Source organism: Jaculus jaculus, chromosome 4 (assembly GCF_020740685.1).
Source record: "Jaculus jaculus isolate mJacJac1 chromosome 4, mJacJac1.mat.Y.cur, whole genome shotgun sequence".
NCBI classification, from domain to species: Eukaryota; Metazoa; Chordata; class Mammalia; order Rodentia; family Dipodidae; genus Jaculus; species Jaculus jaculus.
In genome coordinates, this window is record NC_059105.1 from 158,447,616 (window position 1) to 158,462,542 (window position 14,927).

Genomic DNA, 14,927 nt, shown 5'->3' on the forward strand with positions numbered 1-14,927 from the left:
CGCATCTGGAGTTCGTTTGCAGTGGCTGGAGGTCCTGGTGCGCCCATTCTCTCTCTCTGTCTGTCTGCCTCTTTCTCTCTCTGTCACTCTCAAAAAAATAAATAAAAATGAACAAAAAAAATTTTTTTAAAGAGTTGAGGAGCTGGGTGTGGTGGTGCACACCTTTAATCCCAGCACTCGGGAGGCAGAGGTAGGAGGATAGCCATGAGTTCCAGGCCACCCTGAGACCACATAGTGAATTCCAGGCCAGCCTGAGCTAGAGTGAGACCCTACCTTGAAAAATAAAAATAAATTTTAAATAAACAAATAAATAATTGCAATAGCTTTTTTGTGATATAACTCCTATACTATAAAGTTCATCTTTTTTTGTTTGTTTGTTTTTCGAGGTAGGGTCTCACTCTAGCCCAGGCTGACCTGGAATTCACTATGTAGTCTATGTAGTCTCAGGGTGGCCTTGAACTCATGGTGATCCACCTACCTCTGCCTCCAGAGTGCTGGGATTAAAAGCGGGCGCCACCACCCCCGGCTTTTTTTTGGTTTTTGAAGTTCATCCTTTTAAAGCATAAATTCAGTGACTTTTAGTAGAGTCACAAGACTGTATAAGCATTTTTGAGATTCTCACCCCCAGAAACTTAGTAGTCACTCTCCCCTCCAATCTCTGACACCTCTCACTTACATTCTGTCCCTGTGGATTTGCCTATTCTGAACATTTCAATAAATGGAATTATGTGGCATATCACCTTTTATGCCCAGATTTTTTTGTGCTTGGCATAATGTTTTCAGGGATTATCCACGCTGTAGCATGAGTCAGCACTCCATTCCTTTCTATGGATGAGTAATACTTGACTGGGTAAAGTACCTTGTGTTTACCCATTCATCAGCTGATGGCCATTTGGGGCTTTTTCTACTCAATTAAAATTTAACTGGCCCCATGTGGCTCATAATTACTACACTGAGAAGCACAGAGAGGGTTAGAATCCTTAGGACAGGGGCTGGAGAGATGGCTTAGCAGTTAAGGCGCTTGCCTGCAAAGCCTAAGGACCCGGCTTCCATTCCCCAGAACCCACATAAGCCAGATGCACAAGGCGGCATGTGTGTCTGGAATTCATTTGCAGTGACCAGAGGTCCTGGTGTGTCCATTCTCTCTCTCATAAATAAATGAAAATATGCTTAAAAAAAAAATCCTTGGGGGATGAGCTTTGCAGGAATAGCCTGTCATGCCATCCTGAGGAATCTGGGTGGCTCCTCAAATTTCTGAAAGCCCTGAGAGCTGAGCTAGTTTCTTCATCCTGCCCCACTCAACCCTCTCTCTCTGGTCCAGATCTGGACACCCCAGCGAGGGGGCTTAGCTGTGGAGGATGGGGAGGAGGGGCTTTCGAGGGAGGGGGAAGCTCAGAGTCTAGCTTCATAGAATTCCTGAGAATAGAGAGGAGGGACCCTTCCTTCACTCCCGCCTCCGCCCACAGATCCAGGAGAGCCAGCACATCAAGGTGGAGACCAGCGAGACGGGCAGCAAGCTCACCATCCTGGCCGCACGCCAGGAGCACTGTGGCTGCTACACGCTGCTGGTGGAGAACAAGTTGGGCAGCAGGCAGGCCCAGGTCAACCTCACCGTCGTGGGTGAGTCCGGGGACGGGGGATGGGGGGGCAGCAGGGAGGTTTGGGATGGAGAAAGCAAGACATTTGAACCCCAGGATCTCATCACTTTCACCCCTTTCCTATCTATCTACTCTCAGCTTCCCAGGTCCCCCAGCCTCCTCTGGTCCCCCACTCTCACACTCCTCTTGTTGTTCAAGCTGGTTCAAGCCCCCCAGCTCCCCACTCCTGACCCTTCCTCTTCCTGAGGCCTCTCCTGGCTTCTATGCCTTTCTGACCATGGTGGAACTCGGGTCCCTCCCCTCCAGGCCTCTCCCTGCGGTGGGAACCTTTAGCTTCCGCTGCCTCGTGTCCACTGATGCCTTCCACCCTTACCATGTACCATTTCCACTTGGGGGGGCTTGCAGCAAGAAGACACGTCCACCGCGCATTCCAGGCTACGCTCTGCTTGCTGAGCCACGAGGGATTCTCGGCCACCTTGGTCCTTGTCTGTGGCCAGGGCTGTTTCTCAAGACCCCCCGTTCTGCAGGCTCTGGCCTCTGGCTTCTCTGAGAAGCGCAAGACGCGAGGCATAACTTTGCTCGACTCGGTGGTCTCCACACCTCCAGGCATCTGTGCTGTCTTTACTGCCCTTCCCAGGTCTGGAAATAGCCCACCCTTACTTTTGTGGTGCCCTGGATGCCAGACCCCTGGGGCTCTGTCATCTCCATTTCTCTCTTCTGCTTTTCTTTCTGTACTCTCTCCTCCCCACAGCCCACAGAGGTTGGCGGCTCCACCAAACGCACAGAGGTGTGCGATCCTGCAGTGTTCTTCTTGCTGGAAAGCTCCGGCTTTCTGTCCCCCTGGCACCCTTGGGCAAACCCTAGGACAGAGCAGTCTGCTCCGTCCCCTGGAACTCCGTCGTTGCCTGCACCTTACACCATGTCCCATGAGTCCACAGGGACTGCTCTTCTGGTCACTGTGTCCTCCTGATCCTAACTCCCGTCCCTTCTCCTTACCTCTACCTTCCCGTTGATGCGTTGATTGCATCTCGAGGCTGATTCGTAAGTTTGTTTCTTCCCCTCTTTCCTGCTGACTGCCCTCATGCTCTGCTGGTCCGCGCCTGTTGAACCAGGGTCCCCCACGAGTCATGCTCATCACCCTCCATCAGTTTGGGTCTCCATATGCCAGGTGCTTGGGAGAGTCGAGTAACAAAGAAACACACACATGGAGAAGGTTCTGTGTCTTGTGCCCGTGTGGGCCGCCGTATGTTGGGTGCACGAAAGCTTTTGACCTGCTATTTGCTGGCAAGCTTGTGAGACCTGAGTGGGTTTCCATTTGATCTTGGCTCCCAAGCTTATATGGTAAAAACTGAGAAAAGGGGGCCTCGTGCTAAGTCACTTTGGTCGCTGCTATGACCAAATACCTGACAGGAAACAGTATAGGGAAGGAAAGTGTTTATTCTGGTTAGTTTTTTGCTGAGCTTTTTTTTTTTTTTTTTTTTTTTTTTTTTTTTTTTTTTTGGTTTTTCGAGGTAGGGTCTCACTCTGGTCCAGGCTGACCTGGAATTAACTCTGTAGTCTCAAGGTGGCCTTGAACTCATGGCGATCCTCCTACCTCTGCCTCCCGAGTGCTGGGATTAAAGGTGTGTGCCACCACGCCCGGCCTTTTTTTAATTTTTAAAATTTGTTTTATTTATAGGAGGCAAGTGTAGTAGGTAGACAGAGAGAATGGGCACACCAGGGCCTTCCGCTGCTGCAAACGAACTCCAGACGCATGCACCCCCTTGTGCATCTGGCTTACGTGGGTCCTGGGGATTCAAACCCGGGTCCTTTGGCTTTGCAGGCAGATGCCCTAGCCTCTAAGCCATCTCTCCAGCCCCCCTGGTTGCAGTTTTGAAGGACTACATTACATCATGGTGGGAAAGGCACAGAATGAGGAGCAGAGGTCAGCTGGTCATATTGCTTCTGAGCCAGAAACCTAGGGTGAAGAGGAAGTGAGGGCAAACTATAAAAATCTCAAGCCCCGCCCCCCAGTGACCCACTTCCTCCAGCGAGGCTCCACCTCCTAAAGGTTCCACAAGCTTTCCAAACAGCGCCATCATCTGGGGACCAAGTGCTCAAACACATGAGCCCATGGCGGGGGGGCTGTTTTTGACATCCAAACCACAGCAGGCCCCCCCTGGGTTGAATGGAAAGGCTGCAATCCCAATTTCACACTAGGGTTTACAGCCTAGCCTTGGGTAGCAGAGGTTTGGATGAAACTCTGTCGGCCTGGGCCTGACCTGCTGGCCAGATGTTCTGTGTGTGTTCCTGGTGCACACACGAAAGCCCCCTCGCCCCCCACCCCAGAAGAAATCTGTTAGATTAGGACTCATGGCCATGGTGGTTCTCCAGGAATCTGTCTGTGGAACTTTCTAGACATGACATTGGAAGTTGGTGACTCTAGTCATATAGTTCTTCACGGGATGCTCCCTGACTTTTTTGTTTTGCTTTGCTTTAGATTTTTTTTTTAATTTATTAGAGACAAAGAGAAAAGGAGAGAGAGTGTGTGAGAATGGGTGCTCCAGGGCCTCTAGCCGCTGCAGGCAGACTCCAGACTCAGTGTCTGGCCTGCGTGGGGCACGGAGAATTGAACCTAGGTCCTTAGGCTTCGTAGGCATGTGCCTTAACCGCTAAGCCATCTCTCCAGCCCCTGACTTTTTTTTTTTATTGTTGTTTTTATTTATTTATTTATGACAGAGAGGGAGAGAGAGAACGAGAGTATGAGAAGGCCAGGGCCTCTAGGGACTGCAAACGAACTCCAGACACATGCGCCACCATGTGCATCTGGCTTACGTGGGACCTGGAGAATCAAACCTGGGCCCTTAGGCTTCACAGGCAAGCGCCTTAACCGCTGAGCCATCTCTCCAGCCCGGTCCCTGACTTTTTATGGACCCAGGTTTCCCTCCATCTTTATTACATAGGCTCACATTAGGACTAAGATGGCTAGGTATACTTCTGACCTTCCTGAGGGGAAACTGAGGGTCAAGTAACAGAGCGTGAGAGGCAGCTGGGAACCCTGCCCTCCAAGTGTCCTTGTGGGCCTGTAAGTACAGAATGCCCCCAAGGTGAGGCTGGGAAATGCATCTCAAGGGTGACATGGAAATTCATCTGGAGGAGCTGTCCCTACACCAGGGACCTTATTCCCCACCGTCCCTTGAGCCCTAAGCAGTGCATAAGAGGGAGTCCTTGTCCACCTAGATAATGAGGACCAAGAACAAGTGAAGTTACCACAGCATTGTACCCATGACAGTTAACCGAACAGGTGATGGGTCCCGGGCCTGGCAGGCTCCTGGATGGGAAGTATTGCAGAAGCCCCTGGAAAACGCTCACTGGACCCCAGGGACCTATGAGAGGGCATTCCAGAACATGGAGGTGCACCCTCCCACTGAGGCTCTGTTCCTCCGTGTGCTTCTCTCTTGCCCTTTTGTGTCTCTACCCGTGTCTTCACCTAGTATCTATCCTCCCAGCCCATTTCCCTCTTCCCTCCATCTTGCTCTAACCCCCTTAGCTTTGTTTCATTAGGCCAGGAGTTTGGGCTCTGGGAAGGCAGACATGCTAAAGAGTCAGGGTTTCTTATCTATAAAGGGAAGAAGGGCCCATCCCTTCCTTTTTCTCTCTGGTGACTCGAGGTGCTAATTTCTATAACTTCCCGGGGAGTCGCGAATCCTTGGGAGACTGGTCCTGGCGATCCAGCTTGCTAGGCGTTTAGACCCCTACCTGAGAGTACCAGTCTGGCCCTGTACCCCAGTGCAATCAGCAAACACCAGCTCCAGCCTGGCCTTGGCATTCTCTCTCATCTGCCCCTGCCTGGGTAACGTGGGGCTCAGCAACTTTGAACTGCTTTTCTGGAACCAGTGGCCCCTACCTGCACCCTGGCCACCCCCCATGTGGTGCCATACTCCCCTCCCCCAGCCCCACCACACGAGCCACAGTTCTGGCCTTTTATGGTTGAGTTTCTCATTCTGGGCGGCCAAAGCTGACAGGGCCATCGCTGTGGCCGCCAGCCAGCTGGCAGGAGCAGTATGTTAAATGCCGTCCTAGGAGGGGAATGGAATGGAGCGCTGGGCTCCCTGTCTGCCTCACCCCCCTCCCGAGCTAAGAATAGACTCGCTCAATAAAACGGGGACTCTGTATTGATGGTTGCAGCAAAGCCACATTCATTCAGAGCTCGTGAATGTAGACTTAGTCCAAAGAAAGCCAGGATTAATGTGAGTTTACCTGTGTGTCTCCAGGGACATCTGCATATTATCTGATCCAGGTTTATTAAGTAGATGTAAAACATAAATGAAATGAAACAGGAATTGTTTTGCCTGCTCCAGATGGCTTTTCAGGCACTTTAAAAGCATCCATTTAGGGTTGGAGAGATGGCTTAGTGGTTAAGGCACTTGCCTGCAAAGCCAAAGGACCCAGGTTCAATTCCCCAGGACCCACCTAAGCCAGATGCACAAGGTGGCACAAGCATCTGGAGTTTGTTTACAGCAGCTGAAGACCCACGCATGCCCATTCTCTCCTCCCTCTCTCTGTGTCTCTTTCTCTCTCTCAAATAAAACAAATTACTAATAAAAAACATTAATTCAGCCGGGCGTGGTGGCGCATGCCTTTAATCCCAGCACTTGGGAGGCAGAGATAGGAGGATCACCGTGAGTTCGAGGCCATCCTGAGACTCCTAGTGAATTCCAGGTGAGCCTGGGCTAGAATGAGACCCTACCTCGAAAAAAAAAAAAAGATTAATTTAACTGGGCCACTAAATAAGGCCGGGTCAGTGCAATTTCTGCTTGTTAGTGGCAAAATGCTGTGATGGCATATTCTTTGAAAGGGTACTTTCTTTCAAGATAATCCATGATTCATACTTTTACAATAAAAACGAGCTCTTCCCTCAGTGCAAGTGAGGGACACTTGGCTATTTTAGAGGTTAATTGTTATTATATATATTTTTGATTAGTATTTATTATTATTATTAGTTATGTACAGTGTGTATACAGCCATATTGGTATCATTGTTAGCTTCCTCCCTGTCCTCCCCCGCTCCGCAGGGACCCTCCTTGTTGGGGAGTGTGGGTCATGCATGGTGGGGTTAGCCATCAGTTATGGGTAAGAGGCAATGTCTCTGCGCATAATGTTGTTATATTTGAAGACATGGTGCAGGAATTAGCCACGTTGCTCCTACCTGTGCTGCATCGCTGCTCTGCAGCCTGAGGGAGGAGGGAGAAACGGTAAATCCAGATGGATTCCTTACCATCACTCACCCAGCTTGAGAAAAGCAGGTCTCCACTTAATTTTAAAGGAAGAAAACAAAGTAGAAAGAACCCCAGACACCTAATAATCACCCAATACCATCTGAGTTTAGAACTTGGACAGCCGACCCTCAGAGATGCTTGGCTCGCCAGTGGGAGAAAGATGTTCCCTTGATCTCATTCTGCCTGCCAGGCTAGAAAGTATCAGGTCCTGGCAGGGTCCACAGAGTTTGGGGGGTAGCCTATGGCTCTGCCATTGATTAGCTGGGTACAAAACTCCTCAGACTCTAGAGAGCCCTTTCCTGAGGGAATGTGGGGGATGGGAAGGGGGAGGGGGGAGGGGGGACCCAGCCAGCAACCGCTGGATTCTGTACCAGTTTAGGAACATCCAGGCAGGCTTAGGGGAGTCCCAGACAGGCTTCACGTGTACAAACATGAAGAGGGCAAGGGGCAGCCAGGCTGGTGGGAAGCCTCATGGATGAAATCTTATGTTTCTCCAGGAATAGGAACCATTATGCTGAGTGCAAAATCCTACAGGACCATTTTCCCTTGAAAGGATTTCCCATTTGTGTCAGTTACCTCTCCAGGGAGCCCTGGGAGAATTCTGAGGAAGCTCGTGGGTCTGGCCCTGGACATCAAGCCAGCCTGTCCTTTGCCGGCCGCTGTTCCTCCAGGGCTGAGTGGCTGTCTTTAGCAGGCTGGTGGCAGTGCCTTGATCCCAGCAGAGGGTATTTGTCTCTGGCTAAGCCAACCCCTGTGTGGGCTCTGAAGGCTGAAGAAAGAGTCCCAGGCATAGTCTATTGTCCTAGGGGAGGGGTTCCAGCCTGAGGACAGGCCTGGAGGAGGGGTCCCAGTGTCCTAAGACTTCTGAACTCCTTTACTGGGCACCAGATTTTTTTTCTTTTTTTCACTTGAAATGAAAACCCCATCCCCCTGGGGGGTGAATGATGCCCTATGTAAATGAGAGACGCAGGGGCCAGGTGAATGCACATCACAACTTTTCAGCGATCGTCTTTGGATCTCCAGGTTTTCTTTCCTTAACCAAAGCAGAGAGGAGGGGCTCAGCCAAAGGCAGGCAGACAAACTGGTCGGCACTTGTATAAACCTCCCAGACCAACCACACCTGGCCAGAAGTCGGCCAGGCGACCTAGGGTGGGGACAATGAGGATCTTTCTTCCTCCCTAGGTTCTTGTACCTCCTTAGCTGGTCTTGAGAGGTCTTAAACCTCTTGCCTCTAAGAGGGCTTTTAGTAATAAACATCTTTGCCAACACCAGAAATGTTTCTTAAAAGGCCAGTATATCTTCAGAACAAACAGTTTTTCTAAGAGAACATATTAAACAATGGGTGAAAGGGATTCCATCACAGGAGGCCTCTGGTGTGACTGTGACTCTGGCAAGTGGCTCTGACATGGTCCTGGAATCACTCCCAGGGCAAAAGGCAGGCTCAGGTTGCTGATGGACAGGGAGGAAGGGGAAGAAGGACTGTGTGTGTGTGTGCCCATGAATATGCATTAGCACACGTATATCCTCACGCATATGTATACACGTGAACATACACACAGAGATGTTTCTTCCTTCCCCCATGTACACAGGGTCATTTGACAGAATCCCTTTGACCTTCCTTCCTGGCTAGGGGCAGGGAGATAGAAGTCAAGTACTTAATATGTCTGCGTTTGCTCAGCCGATGCTTACAGAAAGCCCAGGAGGTCCGCACATGTTAACAGCATTTTCCAAATGAGAACGCTAAGCAGACAAACGGGTCTCGAATTTTGCTAGACTTCTCATACTTATAAATCCACTTAGCATAGTTTTAACTGCTAGTTTGTGAGGCTTGAACTCAAACCGTACTGGTGGAGATGCAGGGTTATCTGTAGCTAACAGGTATGTATAACTAGCCAACTGTCTACAGAAAGTAGATCCAAAAAATAGGAGTGTGTTCAGATAAGCAACTAACAAAAAAATCAGTCCATTTAAAAACTGCTATGGGGGCTGGAGAGATGACTTAGTGGTTAAGGCTTTTGCCTGCAAAGCCAAAGGACCCAAGTTCGATTCCCCAGGACCCTCGTTAGCCAGATGCACAAGGGGGCACACGTGTCTGGAGCAAAAACTGCTATGGGGGCTAGAGAGATGGCTTAGCAGTTAAAAGCGTTTGCCTGTGAAGCCAAAGGACCCAGGTTCAATTCCCCAGGACCCATGTAAGCCAGATGCACAAGGTGGTATATGCATCTGTAGTTCGTTTGCAGCGGCTGAAGGCCCCGTGCATTCATTCTCTTTCTCCCTCCCTTTCTTTCTCTCTCTCAAATAAATAAATAAAAACAAAATATATTTTTTAAAAAACTGCTATGATTTGTTCTGAGGTTAGCAACATTACTGCCCTGAGCGCAGGACATCACAACAAGAAGAGAGTCAAAAGGGTCACCGCTACTTTTTTGTTTTGTTTTGTTTTTCGAGGTAGGGTTTCAGTCTGGCCCAGGCTGACCTGGAATTCACTATGGAGTCTCAGGGTGGCCTCGAACTCACGGTGATCCTCCTATCTCTGCCTCCCGAGTGCTGGGATTAAAGGCGTGCGCCACCACGCCCAGCTTCACCCCTACTTTGTATCCTCAGTCCATTTTATGTCCCTTAGTCAGGACTACAGCGACCTGTGACTGTGCTTTTGAACTTCTTTATTTCATTGTTCACCAGTCCTGTGAGTGGAGAGGAGATAGAGTAAGGACTGTGGCATATGACACTCGCTTGGCATGTGTGGCCTGAGGCCCTCACTTCAATCTCTTGCTCCACAAAAAACAAAACAATAACGAAGAGGAAGGGTAGGAGTCATTTTTCATGTGCCATTAAGTTAGACACAAACTCCTGCAGTAATAATGACAGCAGTGACGAATCAAGTCAGCCACTTTCGAAGAACGTCTCACAACAACATTGTGCTATTATCCATGGGGTCCAGATAGGGAAACTGAGGCACAGAGAAGTTAAAAGCCAACGAGCAGAAACAGATCTGTGACCATACCTACATCTGTCTGGTCTCAGAGCTTACTCACTATGCATCCGGCCCCTCAAGGGGACAGGCATTTGCCAAGTTTCAGAGAAAGTGGAGCCAAAACCCTAGTAATGCCACAGGTCACTGGACTGAGGCCTGAAGGACACACACACACACACACACACACACACACACACACACACACACACGACTTTCTCTAGAAACTTATTTTCAATGGGAAATAGTCCACGCCTCTTGAATGGCTTCCTAGATCTGTTTACTCTGAAAAAAAAAAAAAAAAAGTTTATGACTTGGGCAAAGTACAGGAAATCATGACTTGTGGACTGTAAAACTAGCCAAAGAGAGCATTTCTTTCCAGCAGGAAGGTATATGTAGGGACTTTCTGTACTGAAGAGTTTTGTGCATAGCTACCTCTTGTCATGGATGGCAGAGGGATGAAAGCTAGAAGCAGGAACCTGGCCTTGAATTCACAAACCTGTTTCTCCCATGACAGAGGTAATTCAAGATTATTCTCGGGCTGGGGCTGGTTGCTGTTGGGATGTAGCTCATGGGTAGAGCATTTATGTCATGTGTGGGAGGGGCCCTGAATTTGATCCCCACCATGGGAAGGAAGCGGTGGACAGAAATGCCTTTGCCCTGCCGTTGTGGAAAGTTTGAATGATGGCCGTGCTTTTTTGATCCCCAGATAAGCCAGACCCCCCAGCGGGTACACCTTGTGCTTCCGACGTCCGAAGCTCCTCGCTGACCCTGTCCTGGTATGGCTCTTCCTACGACGGGGGCAGTGCCGTACAGTCTTACAACGTGGAGATCTGGAACTCAGAGGACAAGACGTGGACGGAACTGGCCACGTGCCGCAGCACCTCCTTTAACGTCCAGGACCTTCTGCCGGACCGCGAGTATAAATTCCGAGTGCGCGCGGTCAACGTGTACGGGACCAGCGAGCCGAGCCAGGAGTCCGAACCGACGGTTGTGGGAGAGAAACCGGAGGGTAGGTTGATTTCACTTCTGCACATGTACGTAGAGGGTTTCACCGAGCAGGGTACCGAGAGACTTACGTGAAGGTGTGCAAAGAGATGACAAGGGGATCTTTGTCAAGGGATGATGGCAGGGTCTCTGGTGGTCTTGATGTCTACGGTTGTGCTGCTAATCTAGGCTTGAAGAGAAGTCCCCAGGGCCTTGCAAAGAAACACTGCACTAATGGACTAGATGCAGCTGGCATATCGGAGGCCCCGAGTTCCATCACTGACAACAAACGCATACTCATGCACCCACACAACACTGCGCCAGCAATTTTGACATTCTGCCACCAGGGGGTGATCGTGTGTGTAACCAGGCATATGGTCCTGAGAGGCAGGTACTCAGGAAGACCTCAGGTTCTTTTTTTTCTTCTTTTCCTTCTCCTCCTCCTCCTTTATTTATTTTTAATAGTTTTTTGAGGTAGGGTCTTTCTCTAGCCTAGACTGACCTGCAATTGAATTCATTATCTAGCCTCAGGTGGCCTCAAACTCACAGTAATCCTCCTACCATTTTTTTTGTTTATTTTTATTTATTTGAGAGCAACAGACAGAGAGACAGAAAGGGGCAGATATATATATATAGAGAGAATGGGCGTGCCAGGGCCTCCAGCCACTGCAAACTCCAGACACGTGCGCCCCCTTGTGCTTCTGGCTAATGTGGGTCCTGGGGAACCAACACTCGAATCGGGGTCCTTAGGCTTCACAGGCAAGCGTTTAACCTCTAAGCCATCTCTCCAAACCCTTCCTACCTTTTTAAAAAAATATATTTTCTTATTTATTTATGGGAGGGGCAAATAGAAAGAATGGGTGTGCCAGGGCCTCCAGCTGAACTCCAAACCCATGTACTACCTTGTGCATTTGGCTTATGTGGGTCCTGGGGAATTGAACCTGGGTCCTTAGGCTTCTTAGGCAAATGCCTTAACCACTAAGCTATCTCTCCAGCCCAGACCTCAGGTTCTCATGCCCCCCCCCTCACCTCCTTGCTTCTCCTGTATTCACAGTTGAGTATCTCATCATTGTCAGGCTTAGGAGACAGAGACAGGTAAGACAAGGATCTTAAATCTGGGGAGATAGACCTGCTGCTTCTTTCTAGAGTGGTATTAGCAAAGTGTCAAAAGGACAACATAGAAAGCATGGAGATCTTCTCTAGGGGAGCTGGAAGGCTTCCCAGAGGAGGTGACACTTGATCCATGTCTCGGGAAAAGGCACTAGGACACTGAGAGGCAAGGACGATAAGGAAGGGCGGTCCGTGCAGAGACCACGGCCTGGGCGAGGGCAGGAAGCGATGAGAACGAGTGGCGTTTTGAAATGTGTCCGGGCATACGTTGTGCGAGAAAGAGCAGGAAGAAGTGACACAAAAAGGACAGTTTAGATAGCATTGTGACTTTCACCAGTTCACCAAAGATTCTCAGGCAATGGATTGAGAGGATGGGCTTTAGAAGGGAAACTAGGAGGACTGGAGGGATGGATTAGCGGTTAAGGCGCTTGCCTGCAAAGCCAAATGACTCAGGTTCAATTCCCTAGTACCCACATAAGCTAGATGTACAAGGTGGCGCATGCATTTGGAGTTCATTTGCGGTGGCTGGAGGCCTTGGTGCACCCTTTCTCTCTCTATCTCCTCTCTCTATGTCTTTCTCTCTGCTTGCAAATAAATTAATTAATTAAATTTAATTTTTAAAAAAGAGTTGAGGGGGCTGGAGGGATTGCCTACCGGTTAAGGCATTTGCCTGCAAAGCTAAAGGATCCAGGTTCAATTCCCCAGGACCCATGTTAGCCAGATGCACAAGGGGGTGCATGCACCTGGAGTTCGTTTGCAGTGGCTGGAGGCCTGGATGCACCCATTCTCTCCTTCTCTCTCCCTTTATCTGTCAAAGAAATAAATAAAAATTAAATTTAAAAATAAAATATTTAATTAAAAAATAAAATAAAAAAGAATTGAGGAGGGCTGGAGAGATGACTTAGCATTTAAGCACTTGCCTGTGAAGCCTAAGGACAGAAGTTCAAGGCTCGATTCCCCAGGACCCACATTAACCAGATGCACAAGGGGGCGCATGCATCTGGAGTTGGTTTGCAGTGGCTGGAAGCCCTGTAACGCCCATTCTCTCTCTCTGTGTCTCTCTGCCTATTTCTCTCTCTGTCACTCTCAAATAGATAAATAAAAATGAACAAAAAAAGCCGGGTGTGGTGGCGCACGCCTTTAATCCCAGCACTTGGGAGGCAGAGGTAGGAGGATCGCTGTGAGTTCGAGGCCACCCTGAGACTCCATAGTGAATTCCAGGTCAGCCTGGGCTAGAGTGAAACCCTACCTTGAAAAACCAAAAAAAAAAAAAAAAAAAAAAAAAAAAAAAAAAAAAGAACAAAAAAAAAATAAAGAGTTGAGGAGCTGAGCATGGTGTCTCATGCCTTTAATCACAGCATTCTGGAGGCAGAGGTAAGAGGATCTCCAAGAGTTCGAGGCTACCCTGAGACTACAGAGTAAAATCCAGGTCAGCCTGGACTAGAGCAAGACCTTACCTCAAAAAAAAAAAAGAGTTGAGAGGAAAAAAGTAAAAAGTTGGAAGAGGCTGAAATGATTCCTAGTTCCTGGCTTGAGTAACTGAGCACAAATTCCAGAGCTTATTAGAGGGTTCTCATTCATTACCTTGACTAGCTTACCCAGAGCACCTGCCACACGCTAATGATACCTTCATCACTTTACACGCATCATCTCAATCAGCCCCCCTGGGCCAAAGAAGCAGACACTGTTATTGCCCTCATCTTACAAAGGGAGAAGCTGTTTGCCCAGGGCCACACAGCTTGTGGGTGGTGAATGGAAACTTGAACTCAGAGCTCAAAGCCTACGCGCCTTTGGTCAGACTGAGGAGAGAGGCTGGTTGGACTGCTTCTCTCCTGGGATCAGTGACTTGGAGGTCCGCGAACAAGAAGTCTGGGGGGAGATGGAGGTTCTGGTTTCAGACCAGTCGAGGTATCTAAAGGATGCTCCAAAGGGAGGGGTCTTCAGGCCATGAGGCCTGGACCTAAGGAGGAAAGGTTGAGCTCATATTGCAGATTTGGAAAGCTTCACTGTGAGGTCACCCAGAAGGCAGAGTAGACAGACACCCGTGCTATATTGCAAGAGGCTGTGGGACAAGGAGAAAGGACCACAGGAAAGCTGGAGCCCATTGTAGACACGGGAGAAGAAACTCAGTGAACCGCATCAAAAGCTGAAGATGGGCTGGAGAGATGGCTTAGCGGTTAAGGCGCTTGCCTGCAAAGCCTAAAGACTCAGGTTCGATTCCCCAGGACCCACATAACCCAGATGTACAAGGTGGCGCATGCATTTGGAGTTTGTTTACAGTGGCTAGGGGCCCTGGAGCACACATTCTCTTCTCTCTCTTTCTCTCTCTCTGTCTGTCTTTCTCTGTCATATCTCTCTCACACAAGCAAAATAAAAACCTGAAGATAAGAGATGAGGATTCTGAAGGATCATTACTCATTGGAATTAGCCCTGGGTGGTAGTGATTTTGAGATCAGTCCCATAGAGTTTCTACAGAATAGAAAAATGGTTGCTCTGGTAAGGAAAAAGTGGAAGAGAGAGAGAAACCAGGAATGTGTGTGTGTGTGTGTGTGTGTGTGTGTGTTGTGTATGCATGTGTATGTGGGTTTGTACGCACGTGGGTGCCCATTTGAATGTGCATGTGGAGGACAGAGGCAACCTAGGAGGTTTTCCTCAGGAATGCCACCCATCTCCATTGAGGCAAGGTCTTTTGTGGGTCTGGCTCTTACCAATCAGGCTAACCTCGCTGGCCATTGAGCCCCAAGGATCCTTCTATCTCTGCCTCCCGGAGTGCTGGGATTACAGATGCGTGCCGCCACCCCAGGCACCTTTTACATGGGTAGTGGGGGTGAAACCCGGGTCTCTGTGCTGGCAGGGCAAGCACTTTGCCCTACACCTCTTAAGGAGTTTTAGTCACGGAGCAGTAAAGGGGTACCAGGAACTTAGGACAAAGGGTGGATGCAAAGAAGCAGGTGGAGAGAGATTGTCAGGGGGCGGTGTGCAGGGACCAGTGTGAGATATGGAA

General features: G+C 49.3%; 1 protein-coding gene across 2 annotated transcripts in view; it reads left to right on the forward strand.

Moving 5' to 3' along the window:
• The window catches only part of Mylk (myosin light chain kinase), a 350,277-nt gene that overhangs the window by 280,978 nt on the left and 54,372 nt on the right, over positions 1-14,927 (forward strand). The window contains exons 21-22 of one of the 2 annotated variants that reach the window (XM_045146900.1): positions 1,467-1,620; positions 10,536-10,838. In XM_045146900.1, coding sequence (XP_045002835.1) covers positions 1,467-1,620; positions 10,536-10,838 — 457 coding nt within the window. Of the gene's footprint in view, positions 1-1,466; positions 1,621-10,198; positions 10,346-10,535; positions 10,839-14,927 lie in introns of those variants that run through there. The other variant, XM_045146901.1, reaches the window with a different exon arrangement.